The sequence below is a fragment of the Ovis canadensis genome, chromosome 12, assembly GCF_042477335.2.
Source record: "Ovis canadensis isolate MfBH-ARS-UI-01 breed Bighorn chromosome 12, ARS-UI_OviCan_v2, whole genome shotgun sequence".
NCBI classification, from domain to species: Eukaryota; Metazoa; Chordata; class Mammalia; order Artiodactyla; family Bovidae; genus Ovis; species Ovis canadensis.
In genome coordinates this window covers 42,186,250-42,203,578 of record NC_091256.1, presented here as the reverse complement: position 1 = coordinate 42,203,578, position 17,329 = coordinate 42,186,250, and the positions used below count along the sequence as shown (strand labels likewise).

The 17,329-nt window shown below is 47.5% G+C and overlaps 1 protein-coding gene across 1 annotated transcript in view; it reads left to right on the top strand.

Annotated features, from left to right (window-relative positions):
• Positions 1–17,329, top strand: part of KIF26B (kinesin family member 26B) — a 508,474-nt gene that overhangs the window by 489,878 nt on the left and 1,267 nt on the right. The window contains exons 13-14 of the mRNA XM_069545500.1: positions 11,991–12,193; positions 12,654–12,804. Coding sequence (XP_069401601.1) covers positions 11,991–12,193; positions 12,654–12,804 — 354 coding nt within the window. The remainder of the gene's footprint in view (positions 1–11,990; positions 12,194–12,653; positions 12,805–17,329) is intronic.

Below are 17,329 nucleotides of genomic sequence, written 5' to 3'. Positions count from 1 at the left end.
AGCTGTGATGGGCAAGGAGAAGAGGACCTAGGTCAGAGCTGATGACCCAGGTGGCCATAGGGTAGGTGAGGTGAAAGGTCAGTAAAAAGAGAAAGGGACAAAGAGAGAAGACAGAAGGAACCAAGGACAACTTTAGCTCCTTGAGAATTTTGCTGACTCATCTTTGCTCTTAAACCACCTTCAGAGAACTTGCCCCCACTCATCTTTAGCGCGGGACTCGTTTGTAATGAAGCCATCTCCTGCAGAGCCTCACATGCAGTTCTGCACCTTGGTCGATGTGTGAGTGGCCTGTTGTCCAGCTCTCCTAGCCTGTCCTTAGCTACACTGTGGTCCTTCTGTAGAACCTGGAGTGCTCAGAAACCATTGCCCAATGGAATATTGATGCCACCAGCACATTTGGAATTAAAAGATGAGATGAGACCCAAAGGAAATGTCTCCTTTTTCCTGCAGCTGCTCCAGCCAGCAACTGCTTCTCAGGTTTTTTTCTCTCAACCCCAGGGTTGCTTTTTTCTAGTCTCACACTACAGACAGGCACAAACTCTGGAATATTTCAATTCAGATGTAAGGACTGTGGTCAGTGCACATGATAAACCATTTGTCTGCCTAAAAAAAAAAAAAAACAAACTTTTGAGGTATTAATAGACTGCCCCATCCACCCATCCCATCGCAGATCATGAAATGCCATGAGGATGTTAGCCTCCCTGCGTATTTGGGAGTCATTGTGACTGTCGGAGTCTCAACATTTTTATTTCCCAGGTGTTGTGTGCATCAGGCCTTGATTCACTTTGATGGTGCTCCACATCAGGCCCTTGGCCCTGAATCTCACCACCAGACCTGGGAGCAGAATCCCATATAATACAAGTGGAGAACAGAAATCTATTCAGTATGACATGACAACTGCTGGGTCCTATTTTCAGAGTCAAGGGCACTAAAATGTACTGATAATGGTTACTAAAAATAGCAAGAAAGTTTAAGCCAGAGCCTTTGCCAAAAAAAAAAAAAAAAAAGTCTGGCCTTCCCAATACTTGTTTGATAAACCTTATTTATTAGAATCTACCCAATTTTGGTCTTCAAAATCCAGATTATTGTGAGACATTTGCTATGTGCCCACGTACATTTGAATGTTACAGAGTGCTTTCACATACTCTAATTTAGCATCTTGACACTACCTATCCAGTTTATTCTTTCAATAGCTTTACTCTCTCTCTCTCTTTTTTTTTACTTGAATTGTTTGTTTTGGCTGTTGCACTGGAGTAGAGGGGAAGAAAAACTAAGGTAACTACTTGGAAAGTGGACCACAGGCCCTGCACATGTCCTTGCTTGGTGCTGCCTCTATTTGTAAATATGTTCTCTGAAGGTCCCTCGTTAGGTTTGGCTGTTGGTGTACAATCAAAGCACCAGGCTAGGTGCCAGAGATGGGATTTCATAGAGAGTGCTGAGGGCATCAAACCTCTGTGAGCAGCTGCTGTAGATCCTGGGCTCCCTAATGGATATGGCAGTGGAGATACGCTCCCTGCATGTGAGGTGACCTTGTCTCACTTATTTATGATTATTATTAAGAGAAATGCTGGCTGTCAGACATGATCAGCATAAATCAAAGGCAACTTCTTTAAGAGAAGCCATAAAGCTCCTCAAAGGCAATTCCTAGCTCGATGGCTGGATTTTACAGTTACTGGAGATGTTGGGAACTGCAGGGGAGGCAAGCAGTCACCTGTTAGTGGAGGTTGCCTTTGAATTTGGAAAACTTCAATTCTTTTGTTATCTCCTTAGTGAAAACAAACTAGAAATATATTACTAGGAAGATAACCTTGAGCTCTTTGAGTGCTTTGTAGTGCAGGTAGAGAAACCAAACATCCCGATGGTTCACCTTTCCAGTCCCATTCCTGGAGATCTGTGCTGGTGGAGAGTGAGCAGAATTGGGCTTTTCCTATGGGCATGGTGCAGTGGGAAGTCTGAGCTAGAAAGGCAGGAGACCTGGGGTCTTGGGTTGTGTGACATTTAGGGAATAGCTATACTCTCTGGGCTTCAGTTTTCTCACATAGAAGTAAAATGAAGGGGTTGGTAGAGAACCACCACGGTCTCTCTATGCTCACGCTGTATAAGATGATGCAAATAACATAAAGAATATTGATGATAATATGCCTTCCTTTCCATAAGATGATGCATAGTCAATGGGATTTATTTTTAAGTTGTTAAACATTGATCAGACCTCTTCTGTGCTGTTAGAGCTTGGTGATATGAAAGTTGCAAGTGTGTTTGGGAAGGGGCAGGTAGCGTAGAAAACCAAGCCACTGTGAGAAGTATGTAATCTCATTGGAGAGCAAGGACAAAGAACATGAAACAGAGAACAGTGAACCAGGAACCAAGATGCATTGCCAAGTGCTGAGTGAGGAAGTGAGGGCTACGTGGAGGAAATATTTAGACAAAGATGGCCCAGAGCAGCTGAAGAAGGCTATAGGGAAACACTGGGATTGAGCCAGGCCTTGAAGGATGCTGGGACAAAGGGCATTGTCAGCTGAGGCAGCTTGGGGCAGTAAGAGCATGGTTTATGGACAACAGAGTGGGATTAACTCAATAAAGGTAATAGTCTTAATGGATGTGATGATAAACAGAAAACCTAAGCCCAGATCAAGTTATTCCTTGAGCATCTGGCAACTAGGATAAGAATTATTGCAGTTGGCAACGAGGAGTCATTTATAGGTTCTTGGTTGAGAGTGTCATAAGGTGACAGAAGCTGTGGGTTGCTTTTTGTTGATGGATTTTTATCTGTCCCTCCACCGTTCCTTGCCAGCCCCCCTATGATTGGTGCACGGACATGTAGGTGTAACTGTTAGGCATGAAGTAGAGTTATGACAGCCAGTCCAGGTAGGGAGCAAATGTTCAACCTGTCCATAGGTTAGCAACTGAAAATCAGTTGCTAAAAGTATATGAATCAGTGATGGGCAGTGTATTGTGTGGCTGCATCAGCTGGGCCCCGCCTGAGGCCCCAGCTTTCCACTGATAGCTCATTTATATCACCCATCGCGTGGGCCCTCCCTGACTCTCTCTCTCTCTCTCTTGTCTTCCTCATGTTCCTGACACTTGACCCCACACCTGGTGCATTACCCCCTTGGCTCCTTTCTTTCTCCCCACTTGTCTCTCAGGCTGGCTAGGGAAATATGAAAATTAGATTAGGTTTAAGTGAAGTTCATTTCCACTGCAGCAAGCCCCAGTGTGGTGTGACCCCACATCCAGAAAGCCCAGGAGAGAAGCCAGCCAGGGAGCATGTCAGTTCCGAGACATACCCAGGGCTTGACCTGCCTGGCAGGAGCTTCTCTGAGGCCTGTTCAGCACTTCACTCAGCCTGTCAAGTCCCTAGAGCTGGGCTGGGGCAGATTACCATGAATCAGGTGGACACCGTTGATTGATTCATTGGTTGGTTGGCTGGCTGGTAGTGTGGTCCTACAGGTTAGCTGAGTTCTTTTCTATGTACTTCTGATTGCATGCCCTGCTGGTGACCCGTGTTTTAAACACTGAACCCAACCTCTTACTTTCTTTCCCACTCTAAGCACCAGACACTGTGCCTTCCCTTCTCTGGGAGATGAGTAAACATTACTGACTGATGGGTTCAGTTTACAGATCTTCTGCCCTGGAATCTGTGACTGGTCACTCCTCCAAGGGCCTAGAGCACCATGCTTCACTCTGTCCCCTCCCCATGGTCCATTCGGTTCTCAGGTGCAATCTTATTTTGTTTTAATGAATTTCAGGAAACACAGTGGTCTCTAGCTTAATGGAAACAGGGCTAAGGTGAGTGGTTTGCTGGCTGATTTAAGATTACTAGAGTGTTTCTAAGAGACTTCATCTAGAAACAGATGAGAAAGGGTACCAAATAAAACAGCTTTTTGACAATAAGTTGGAAAAAATAGAAAAGTCTGGCTCCCTAAGACACTGAGGAAGCTCCTTAGAGTGCAGTGTGGGTGGAGGTGGGTGCAGGGCTGAGAGGCACCGAGTGAGCATGTGAGGGGCCTGGGCTCTGCCCAGAGGACAGGTCCATTACTGGCCATCTCCCCATCTCCTCTGCACCCTGGGACGAGCTCACTCATCAGTTCGAGCCCTACAGCTGCCCATGCAGCCACATCTGCATCCATCTGGGAGGCCTGGGGCTGGCTGGCCCTCGCTGGTCAGTAAATCCATGCTCACTGATCTTTCCCCTCCCCCTCCTCATCGCTGATGCCTGGGCAGCCTTTCAGCATCAGTGCTTTCTGCTTTTTGACTCACTGTCTTCCTAGTGATGCTTCCCTGGGTCAGAATGAAGATGGAGGGTGATGGCCGGAAAGCTGACATGGCGGGCTGTCCATGGGCGGCCGGGGTGGGCATCTGTATGTCCCTCAAGGCGTGTTGTGGGCCTCGGCACTTGGAATGCCTGTGTTTTCTGACACTTGACCTAAGAAGCAGCATCTTCAGATTCAGTGTGGACACTGTTATCTGCACTCAGTGATGGTAAAAATGGAAGGCCTGACATCAGACTCCTTGCTGGAGTCATCAGCGCTGTGGAGAATAGGGTGGGATGGGCCATGACAGGTTGGGGGCCCCTCCAAACATATGCAGCTGGCAGCCAAGCCTGGAGTGGCTGGGAGAGCAAGGGATTCAGGTCCAACTGGGGGCATTTCATGCAGCAAAACTGTTGGCACTGATCAACTTTAGGTTTTCTGTTTAACACTTGACGTCTCCATGTCCATACAGAGTGCTGTGCTGATGAGCAGGGAGTGATAGAGAAGAAGGAATCCTTCTGATGACCCACTGGCATCAGTGGGGAGGCTGGTTCAGGACGAGGGGTCCCAAACCAGACAGCTGCATCTGACAGGTCCCACACCACTATAGCCTGACTAAGGCGCTTCCCCAACCTTCCAGGAGCCTGGAGTAGAGTGGTCACTGGCAGGGACTGGGCTCAGCGGAGAGCAGGAAGCATCTTCTTGAGAGCATGCTGGAAATCCAAGAACTCGTATTTCTATGCGGACCCAGACCAAAGCCCTGTGGTCAGTTCTCTCCAAGTGATGATATGGCATTTTGGCACCGTTGTTTCCTATGCTGTTTCCAGCAGAGCGAGGGCACCATCTCTCCCTCTGAAATTCCCTTCATAGCATTAAACTCCATTTCCTCTGGTCTTACCACATTCCCCTGGCCCCTGTCCTCTATTTTCCCCATCACACCCCAAGTAAGATTACCAGTGTACTTCTGGAGGAGACATGAGGGGCCAATAGTGGATGCAAGTTCTGGGTGATATCAGTTCATTTGTGGACCTGATTTTCCAGTGACCAAGTTCAGAATGAACCTCCATCCATAGTTCTTCAGGCAGTCTGTCTATCAGATCTAATCCCTTGAATCTATTTCTCACTTCCACTGTATAATTGTAAGGGATTTGATCTAGGTCACACGTGAATGGTCTAGCGGTTTTCCCTACTTTCTTCTATTTAAGTCTGAATTTGGCAATAAGGAATTCATGATCTGAGCCACAGTCAGCTCCCGGTCTTGTTTTTGCTGACTGTATAGAGCTTCTCCATCTTTGGCTGCAAAGAATATAATCAATCTGATTTTAGTATTGACCATCTGGTTATATCCATGTGTAGAGTCTTCTCTTGTGTTGTTGGAAGAGGGTGTTTGCTATGACCAGTGCATTCTCTTGGCAAAACTCTATTAGCCTTTGCCCTGCTTCATTCTGTACTCTAAGGCCAAATTTGCCTTGATTTAGTTTTCTGGGTGTGACTCAGAAAACTAAGATCATGGCATCTGGTCCCATCACTTTATGGCAAATAGATGGGAAAATAGTGGAAACAGTGACTTTATTTTGGGTGACTCCAAAATCACTGCAGATGGTGACTGCAGCCATGAAATTAAAAGACACTTGAAAGAAAAGTTATGACCAAACTAGACAACATATTAAAGAACAGAGACATTACTTTGTCAATAAAGGTCCATCTAGTCAAAACTATGATTTTTCCAGTGGTCATGTATGAATGTGAGAATTGGCCTATAAAGAAAGCTGAGTGCTGAAGAATTGATGCTTTTGAACTGTGGTGTTGGAGAAGACTCTTGAGAGTCCCTTGGACTGCAAGGAGATCCAAGCAGTCCATTCTAAAGGAGATCAGTTCTGAATATGCATTGGAAGGACTGATGCTGAAGCTGAAACTCCAATACTTTGGCCACCTGATGCAAAGAACTGATTGATATGAAAAGACCCTGATGCTGGGAAAGATTGAAGGCAAGAGGAGAAGGGGACGACAGAGGATGAGATGATTGGATGCCATCACCGACTCTGAGTTTGAGTAAACTCCGTGAGTTGGTGATGGACAAGGGAGGCCTGGAGTGCTGCCGTCCATGGGGTAGCGAAGAGTCAGACATGACTGAGTGAGTGAACTGAACTGAAATTCAGAACTCTGAGAAAATCCAAGATAGCCAGTCACTACACACAGGAGAAGCCCTTAGACTGCAATTCACTTGACATTGGGCACTCACTTCTCACCCTGGCAGGGCTTGATTGACATGGTGAGGAAGTTGAGAAGATTGCAAAAAAGCATGGAAAAAAGATAACAGAAATTAGCCTTCAGAATATCTCTATCAGGATACTGTAGCCCTGTAAAATGTCATTCTTCTTTCAGGCTTCTTTACTTTTCTCTCACCAATCAGGGTGATCTCTGCTCTCATCTCATAGGGTGCCCTGGAGAGATGAGGAGGCTAATAGAGAGAGACCCTAATTCCTGATATTTTCCCATCTGTGGTAACAAGACTCCTTGGTGTTCCCCAATGGGCCCTGCCTCCTGGCATCACCCTTGATTCATCCCCTCCCCTACTCTACTAGGGTTGGTCTCTGTGTCCAATTGAATAAGGTAGATGAAAGTGATGGTTATGTCACTTTCAGGATTAGGTTGTGAAAGACACTGGAGCTGCTCTTTCTTGCTCTGGGTAGATTGGCTGCCATGCCATAAATAGCCCTGTGCCAAGGCCCACCAGGCAGTGCACTGAAACTCCTGCCAACAGCCACAACATTGAGCTTAGAAGTGGATGCTCCAGCCACAGTCAAGCCTTCAGATGATGGCAGCCCCATCTCGTGAGCTGAAAACTTGAGTGCAGATCACAAGAGCCCCTCAGCCAAAACTGCCTGCTCCATCAGCCTCTCCCAGATCCCTGCCTCATAGGAATGTGTGAGAGAGCCAACATTTGTGATTTTTAGCTGCTGGGTTTAGGGTTAATTGGTCACACAGTGATAGATAAGTGATACACCACCCATCCCATGAGCCTCCTCAGTTCTTCCCCTTTTTCTCACATAAACAGATTCTTAGAGTCATCCCAGAAATGTCTGGACCCATGCACCCAGTGAGATGGGTGCACTGAGATAGATGCCCATATGGCTTCCCAGATGGTGCTAGTGGTAAAGAATCCACCTGCAGTACCGGAGCCACAGGAACCATGGGTTCAAACCCTGGGTCAGGAAGGTCCCCTGGAGGAGAGCATGGCAACCTACTCCAGTATTCTTATCTGGAGAATCCCCATGGACAGAGGAGCTTGGCAGACTACAGTTCATAGGGTCGCAAAGAGCCGACTGAAGCGACTTAGCACTTGCAGCAGGCACAATGCCCATACATATACCTCCCTAGGGGCTGAGTATATATTATCCAACTGAGAAAATAGGGCTTACCAGGAGTCCCATGACAAGTGTTTGCAGCCTGAGGAACAAGGGCCAAGGCCCCACCTGAAGGCCGCTCAGACTCTCCTTGTCCCTGAGAGCTGGACATCTTCCCACTGATGCTCGGTGCTCTTTAGCCTCCATGCATGTTCTGCAGCAGCCATGTCTCACTGGAGCTGAGCCCCAAAGGCACAACTGCTGGCTCAGAGTCAGCTGGCATGCTCAGGCCAATTAAAAAAAAAAATCACAACCCAAACTACCGGATGGTTCATTTCCACTGTAAGGGACACAGATATTTACTTCAGTGGTTGGCATCTTCAGTGGTTGACACTTCCATGTTTCATAAGTTAGTGTGTGTGTGTGTGTGTGTGTGCATGTGTGTTTGCACAGGCACACACACACAAGATAAAGATCTGGCCCCCCACAATGAGATTTGACATGAAACCAAGCGAGCCTAGAGGACAGAGTACGTTCTGTAGGGAAAGCTGACTTTGTGTTTAGAGTCCCTCGTTGTCTGCTGAAGGAAAGACTGCTCTGAACAGGCGTGTACTGCCCTGAACGCTGCTCCACCACCACTGCCACCACCTGGAGCTGCAGGGAGTGGCTTTTCACATTCCTAGCTCCCTAGGTTGGTGAGAAGGTTCTCCTGTGCCTTGGCCCCCTGGTTCTTTTTCAGAGAGTTCTGGCTCTTTTCCTCTCTGAGCTTATGGTATTTTAAGCTTTTCTTAGCAGTCACTGGATCTCTCGAAGCTGGAGAAAAGTACAGTGTCTTCTCTTTGGAGGGGTCACCACATCACACAGGCCACTCTGGCCCAGCATGCAACAACCAGAATCGGGGAGGAAGATGGAGGGAGAGTGGGGCAGAGAGGGCACTCACTCCTCCAGAGTTCCCCAAACAGCGCAGGGGTGGTGCTGTAAGGACCGGCGCTTCCCCTTACAGCAGCCCACTGACCGATACAGCCCATCTCGCGGGGCCTCCAGAAAAGTCTCACTGCTTTGTATCCTTCGTATTCTCAGGGCTGCCATATCATGGCGTGTACGTTCTCTTGCCCTCCTTCACTCTCACTCAAATCTGACTTTAATGGGGTCCCTTCTGGTAGCTCAGGTGGTAAAGAATCTGCCTATAATGCAGGAGTCCTTGGTTCGATCCCTGGGTTGGGAAGATCCGCTGGAGAAGGGACTGGCAACCCAATCCAGTATTCTTGCCTGAAAAATTCCATGGACAGAGGAGCCTGGTGGGCTACAGTTCATGGGGTCGCAAAGAGTAGGTCACTATGAATGACTGGTCAAAGACACACATTCTATCTCAAAGCAGAATCAGCTCAGCCTCTATATGCAGCTAGCCAAGGCTTCCCACAGACTCCATTATCCTCCCTCAGATGCAGGAGGGACCACATATCCATTCTGAGTTAAATTAGATCTGGCTTCCTTCAGCTTCAAGACAAACCTGTTGGGATGGTGTCATGTTTCCCAATCATCCTCCTTCTAGGAGGAAGCAAGCTTCCTAATGTCTGGTCCTGGAGAAAGAAGGTGCCAGGTAGGTGTGTGCCTCATGAGATGCAGCTATTTGAGGCAGCACCAGGCTTCCCTACCAGGAGGCCAGGCCTGCAGCCTTCCACCGGGATAGGGGCCAGAGCCAGGGGGACAAACCTGGTAGTCACCCAAAGCAGAAGGCTAGATCCACTTCAGATGTGGGTGAAAAGATTAGACCCCATCCTCAGAAGCCAGGCCATGGTTTCACTCACTCATGTCACCAGTTACCAAAAAAAGTGGTGCCTGGTGCACTGGGGACCCCCGTCCTGACAGTCCTTTAGTGATTGCTTCTTGTAATCCTCTAGAGACCTGCCTCTTAAGGCTCAAATCTGCATGGTATGGGTTGGGCTGCACCCCACAGGCCTGCAAACCTTATAGTTGGCCCAGACTGAAGAAAGAGCTGGGAGACAGCAACAGAGACATCAATGGTTTAGGGACAGGGGATCTTACACAAAGGGTCCTGGAGTGACACCCCACCTTGTGCAGTAGGCAGGACACGGCAGCAGTTTTCGCTACCTGGGGGAGAAAGAGGCTACCATTTACATGCGCAGTTGATGTCAGGTAGTCTCATTGGTTACCAGGGATTGATTAAGCCCTAGAATTAAGAGGATTGGATAGTCATGTGAATGAAGCCGGGACTGGTTAAGCAGGGAAATGCATAGAAAGCAAGAGAACAGCCATCTTAAATGGCATAACAGTACACTTCACCCCTACATATTCTGCTCGACCCTTACAATGTTGGCCCACCCCTCTTCCCAGATATCTCTGGGGTCCCAGATATCTCTGGGGTCCCAGATATCTCTGGGGTCCCAGATGTCGAGGGGCACTGCAACCAAATACCACAAACGCAATACAGACACCAGCAGCTAAAGAGTATCAGGAATCCAAGAGGTGGGCAAACTTTGGAGCCAGATGCTTACCGGGTCAATTTTTCAAGGAAGTCCCAAGGACGACAGAGGCATCTCGTTGCAGACCCAGCAATCAAATTCATTTCACAGGGAGGCTACCGTTGGTTTCCCAGTTCACAGATTCCCTCCACTCAGACTAGGGGTAAAATAGAAGATGTTTAACAAACACGATACAGGTAAGATCATGACCCTGAAGCAGAATACGGGCAGTGACAACATCCTGGGATATCACCATCCCCGCCTGTGGTCTTCATCCTGGTCTGCAGTACCACCCACCTGTCCATCCTCAGTCACTGCAGCCTACTATGTGCCACGTTCTGTAGTGTTTAATCATAACCCATCCTTTGGGAAGATCATTTATTATCTGATATTTCTTATTTTGGTGGAGAATGTGGGCAATGGATTTTTTTAAACAAGGTAATACTAAGACTTTGGGCAAATTATTGAAGTCTTTTGTACCTTACTTTCTGCTTCTGTGAGAATTACATACTAGGCTTGTCTGTGACAGGAAACCCAATAACAATATAAGATTAATTTTCTCATGTAAAAGGGGGTTTTTAGGGCAATGAGGATACTCTGTGTGATGCTATCATGGCAGATACATATCGCTACACATTTATCCAAACCATAGGCCGTAAACACCAAGAGTGAACCCTGGTGTAAACTGTGGACTCTGGGTGTCCATGTGCGTGACGACGTGACAGTGCAGGTTCATCGGCGGTAACACACGTACCTCTGTGATGGGATCTTGATGGTGGGGGAGGCTGTGGGTCTGTGGGGCCCGATGGTATATGGGAACTTGCTGTACCTTCCTCTTAATTTAGCAGTCAACCTAAACCTTCTCTAGAAAGAGTAAGTCTTTTTTAAAAAGAAAAAAACTGCATAGGCGATCATGTGAAGGTCTCCTGGGTACCAGGAATCCTGGCTGCTTGTCTCGTTTATCTGTTATTTACAATCTTCACGTCATGGACTGGGCAGCAGGCCGTATTCCATCTGAGACAAAGAAGAGAGGACAAGGAGGGCAGACCTCACCTTTTCAGGACACTTTCTATTACAGCTGTTGCGAAGGGCACTTCCATTGCACTGGTGGAGCTTAAGTCACATGTACTACACAGGGTACACCTGGTACCCTGTGCATCCAGCTCCCACTCGGGGCCTCTTGCTGAGGTTGAAGAGGAGGGCAGGTACTGGGGGACAGCTAGCAGTCTCCCTCACAGTGTGTAGAGCATGTCCAGGAGGGCCTGGTGTGAGCAGTGCTGATTCCACTGTTGTTAGAAGCAAATAAACTCCTGCTGCTGCTAAGTCGCTTCAGTCGTGTCCGACTCTGTGCGACCCCACAGACGGCAGCCCACTAGGCTCCCCCGTCCCTGGGATTCTCCAGGCAAGAACACTGGAGTGGGTCGCCATTTCCTTCTCCGATGCATGAAAGTGAAAAGCGAAAGTGAAGTCACTCAGTCATGTCTGACTCTTCATGACCCCATGGACTGCAGCCCACCAGGCTCCTCCGTCCATGGGATTTTCCATGCATTACTACAGTATCAAATCCTAGCATCTATTTTCCCCTAACACTGAACATCTCTAATTTCATGCTAACACGTGTCCATGCTGAGGGTACAGCCAGAGTGGCTCTCAGTTCTAGTGTCCTCCAGCCCTTGTGTTTTAAGGGGGAGACCCCTGGGGGTTGAACTTGTGGAGATGAAGGCAAGTGCCAGTGAAAGGGAGTGGATGCTGAGGTGGTGGGAGGTTGGAGCATTTCAAACCCAGCTCTGCCATAGGTCGGGGTAGGGTGGGGGTGGGGGGGAGGCTGTCATGCCCCCACCCCTTGAATTAAAAAATATGTTCAAAAGAAATTCAAAAACTATTATCTGTGGACTTGATTCCCTACCTAGGTTCCCAGAGACGGAGGCTCATCCCGGCGCTGTCCCTTGACACCCCCTCCCCCGTGAGAAAACCCACCAATAGCGCGGGCGTTCGCTGGGTGGATGGCCCCTTGCGCAGCACCCAGAGGGGCCTCGGGGAACCTTTTGAGATTAAAGTCTATGAAATCGACGACGTGGAACGGCTGCAGCGGCGACGAGGGGGCAGCAGCAAGGTGAGCCTCCTCCACCCCGCGCCCCCGCAGGTCCCCTTGTCGGCCCCTCAGGGACAGTGCTTGAGACGGGGGCACAGGTCCCGGACACCCCCAGCGGCTTCCGCGCGGGTGGGAGGCGAGGGCTGCTCCGGCCGGCAGCCAGGCCTGTGCACCCAGCTCCTCGGGAGAGCCGCCTATTTCTCCACCTGGAGACGTGGAAGGTTCAAAGACCGGGAGAGCTGGTGGGCTCTCCGGGCTTTTCTGGCTCCAGCTTGGGACGCCAATCGCCTTCTAAATTTGGGATAAGCCTGTGATAGTCCTGTCTCTGTGCGTGGGCGTCAGAGCTGAACCCCCTGCGCCCTCCTTGCACAGACTATAAGAAGTATTCCTTTCCAGAAGAGGTTGCGTGGGCCGGATTGGAGCTGAAGGTCCCCGTTTCCTTCCCTCTTCACCTCCCGTCTCCTTCTCATCTTCGTCCTAGGAGGTCATGTGTTTTAACGCAAAACTGAAAATTCTGGAGCATCGCCAGCAGAGAATCGCGGAGGTCCGAGCCAAGTACGAATGGCTGATGAAGGAGCTGGAGACGACCAAACAGTATCTGATGCTGGACCCTAACAAGTGGCTCAGTGAATGTAAGGCCCATCACTGCAACTCCCGGGTTCACCCACTAAACAGACCAGGCCGAGGGACAGAGACGCTGTCTGAACCCCATCCCTGCCCATCTGCTGGAGGCAGCTTCCCTGAGCTTGATCCCACTCTCCTGGGAGCAGATGGGGAGGAGGGGGCAGCGGGGTGGTGACCATTGCTCTTGCCGGATTATTTCTTGTGTGTCTCAGTCCAGAGCGCCTGAAAATGAGATATTTTTTTCTCCCCCTGCATGTGGTGGACGATCACCCAGACATGAAGGCTATATTACAAATCTGCTCCCAGGCCACAAAATCACATTGCATATCTATCCTGAAATAGACAAGAATTTATAGAGCTCTTAATGGGGTAGAATGTGCAATCCTAGAAAAGCCTCACAAAGAACCCAGAAAGAAAAAAAAAAAACCAAACACATTTTTGAGTGAAAAGAATAACATTCACAGTGTTATTTCCATTTAATAGAAAGCCCAGGATGACAGCGACCATCTAGTAACAATTCAGAACAATTTTGCTCTCTTTGAAAGATAGATTCAATTGTCTCTTATTTATTTGTTCCTAACCATTCCATTTACCACAAAATAAAGCTCAGATCTGGTCCCAACTGTTTCAATGATATGGGGCTCAGTGCTGGACAACTTAGCCTCTGGAATAAAATGTGTTACTTCCACTAGAATTCCTTTCCCTCCTTTCCTGTCCTGCACTCACCAGCTCTTCCTTGTGCCTCCCTCTCTTCACGACTGACCCCTGAATGTCACAGCACCTCTTCCCAGCACTCCCAGGTCAGTGCAGGGAGCATGACAGGCAGAGTCTGGAGCTAAGGTTTAAGAAAAATACTGGGTGAAATGATCCTGAGCAAAGAGGAAAGGACAGAATTTGCCAGCCTCCTAGCTGTGCCCTGCCACTTTCACGGCATGTCTGCAGGTGGCTTCCTTTCCCTAACGATGCAGTAATAACATCACCCTTGAGTACCCCATCGGTTCATGTGAGGATCAGACAAGCCAATAGGAGGACAGGACACTGGGGCCAGTTATCACGATGCATCTTATCATGTTGAGTTATACCATGTGTGGTGTCAGCCACAGTCATGCAGAGCCGCTCTGGGTGTGGCTGTGAGACCTCGGGTAAGATGCTTAACCTCTCTGAGCCTTGATTTCCTTAACTGTCAGATGGAAAACATAATGGTTTGCCCATCTCATAGAGTTGTTGGGAGAGTGAATGAGCTACTGTCGGTCGAGTGCTCCTTACACTGCCTGCCAGTGATGAAAGCTCAGTATTTAGTAGTAATTAGTGTTTGTATTACTAGAGTTAATGAAAATAGCTGTTCTCAAAGGGCTGAGGAATTTGATTTCCTCAGTGCCTGGTTGCCTGATGCACCAACGGGGGCCCCTTGTTAGAAATCCTGACAGAGACACAAACTCCTGCTCTCCAGGGTATTTCCCTCTAAGCTGTGATGGGGCAGACAAGACACGAACAAGGACATTAGCTGAAGTCTGGCCATGGCATAAACATGGAGCCTAATGCTGGTCTCTCCCACCTGTACACACCCTTTTCCTTCTTCCATGAATCCTCTGGCACTTTAGAATCCCAGGGGCACACATTCAGCAGCTCCTCTTCTTCATTTTTATCCTTTCATTAACATTTTTGAGAGCTGTTTATGCCTGAGGCAGCCTTGACAATTGTCTTCATCTTACAAAGTCACACTTTTCCCAGGAAGTGAGCTGCTTAAACATCGGTACAAATGTAGATGCTTCCAGGAAACAATTGCTTCCTTCTTGCCTTTGTTCGTGTCAGGAATCAGTGATTTTTTTTTTTTTTTTTTTGCTGAGAAAAGTAATGAACAGAAAGAAGGCCACATGAAAGGAAAAGCTCAGAGATTGGCCCTTCAGGATGAATTAAAATCAAGAATGACAAAAAAAAAAAAAATCAATGAGGCTGTATGCTGACTATTCCCTGGATAATAGGCAGGGTGTTGGCATAGACTGAGGTTCGTGAGACTGTACAGGAGACAGGGATCAAGACCATCCCCATGGAAAAGAAATGCAAACAAGCAAAATGGCTGTCTGGGGAGGCCTTACAAATAGCTGTGAAAAGAAGAGAAGTGAAAAGCAAAGGAGAAAAGGAAAGATATAAGCATCTGAATGCAGAGGTCCAAAGAATAGCAAGAAGAGATAAGAAAGCCTTCCTCAGCGATCAATGCAAAGAAATAGAGGAAAAGAACAGAATGGGAAAGACTACAGATCTCTTCAAGAAAATTAGAGATACCAAGGGAACATTTCATGCAAAGATGGGCTTGATAAAGGACAGAAATGGTATGGACCTAACAGTAACAGAAGATATTAAGAAGAGGTGGCAAGAATACACAGAACTATACAAAAAAGATCTTCACGACCAAGATAATCATGATGGTATGATCACTCACATTTCTGCTTTATTGACTATGCCAAAGCCTTTGACTGTGTGGATCAAAGTAAACTGTGGAAAATTCTGAAAGAAATGGGAATACCAGACCACCTGACCTGCCTCTTGAGAAATCTGTATGCAGGTCAGGAAGCAACAGTTAGAACTGGACATGGAACAACAGACTGGTTCCAAATTGGGAAAGGAGTATGTTGAGGCTGTATATTGTCACCCTGCTTCTTTAACTTATATGCAGAGTACATCATGAGAAACGCTGGGTTGGAAGAAGCACAAGCTGGAATCAAGATTGCCGAGAGAAATATCAATAACCTCAGATATGTGGATGATGCCACCCTTATGGCAGAAAGTGAAGAGGAACTAAAAAGCCTCTTGATGAAAGTGAAAGAGGAGAGTGAAAAAGTTGGCTTAAAGCTCAACATTCAGAAAACGAAGATCATGGCATCTGGTCCCATCACTTCATAGGAAATAGATGGGGAAACAGTGGAAACAGTGTCAGACTTTATTTTGGGGGGCTCCAAAATCACTGCAGATGGTGACTGCAGCCATGAAATTAAAAGACGCTTACTCCTTGGAAGAAAAGTTATGAGCAACCTAGATAGCATATTGAAAAGCAGAGACATTACTTTGCCAACAAAGGTCTGTCTAGTCAAGGCTATCATTTTTCCAGTGGTCATGTATGGATGTGAGAGTTGGACTGTGAAGAAAGCTGAGTGCCAAAGAATTGATGCTTTTGAACTGTGGTGTTGGAGAAGACTCTTGAGAGTCTCTTGGACTGCAAGGAGATCCAACCAGTCCATTCTGAAGCAGATCAGCCCTGGGATTTCTTTGGAAGGAATGATGCTAAAGCTGAAACTCCAATACTTTGGCCACCTGATGAGAAGAGTTGACTCATTGGAAAAGACTCTGATGCTGGGAGGGATTGAGGGCAGGAGGACAAGGGGACGACAGAGGATGAGATGGCTGGATGGCATCACTGACACAATGGACGTGAATCTGAGTGAACTCCGGGATTTGGTGATGGACAGGGAGGCCTGGCGTGCTGCGATTCATGGGGTCACAAAGAGTCGAACATGACTGAGCAACTGACTGGAACTGAACTGGCGTAGAAATATATATGCTGGGATCCATTTTTTTTTCAAATTTCCTAATTCTGATGCCACTTTCAAGGTGATCCAATAACATAGTCTGATGTGGATATGGTATGGGGAGCGTTTGTTTGTTTGTTTTAGACTGGTGTTCAGGAGCCTCCACCTTATTTCGAGCTCCCGTCCTTATTAACTATATGACCCTGAACAGGACATCCCTTCTCTGAGCTCTGTTAGCTCCCCTACAAAAGAAGTCAGCCCTGATTTCCACCCCAGATTTTCTGATAGCTCGTTGCAGTTCTCAAACCACATTCACAGTCATCGTTTCTTCTTGCTTCTACTCTCCATAGCAACTCTAGTTAGGAAAGTAGGCAGGCTAGGGATGACTCTTGTGTTACTTTTAAGGACCCTGTGCCAGCAAAGGTTAGGTGTGGCCTCCTTGGCAGTCAAGTGCAGGCCTCCTGCCTTGGATTCCAGGGCCACCCCACTGCCTTGGCTGCTGTCCACGCCTGTCCTCCCCACGCTGGACACTCTGCAGCAGCCCACCACCCTACCCAGTCACAACTGGACCAACTAGTAGCCAGTGGCACAGGAGAGGTGGCCACAGATAATTGCCCTTGAGGAACTGAAGGAAACCGACTTTTAACCCTGTGCAGGTCTGAACTTTAGGGACAGAATCTGGGTCCTAAATCTTGCTTGTCTTCTGAGCAAAGAATTGTAATTATTTTTCATCAAAGTATAGTTGATTTACAATGTGGTGCTAATTTCTGCAATATAGCAAGATAATTCAGTTGCATGCACATATATATATACATTTATATAACATATATATATACATTTTTATGTTTTTTCCATATGGCTTATCACAAGATATTGAATAGAATTCCCTTTGCTATACAGTAGGATCTTGCTGTTTATTCATCCTATATATAATACTTTGCATCTGCTAATCCCTAACTCCCAGTTCGCTCCCTCACTGCCCTGCCCCTTAGCAAAGACAAGTCTGTTC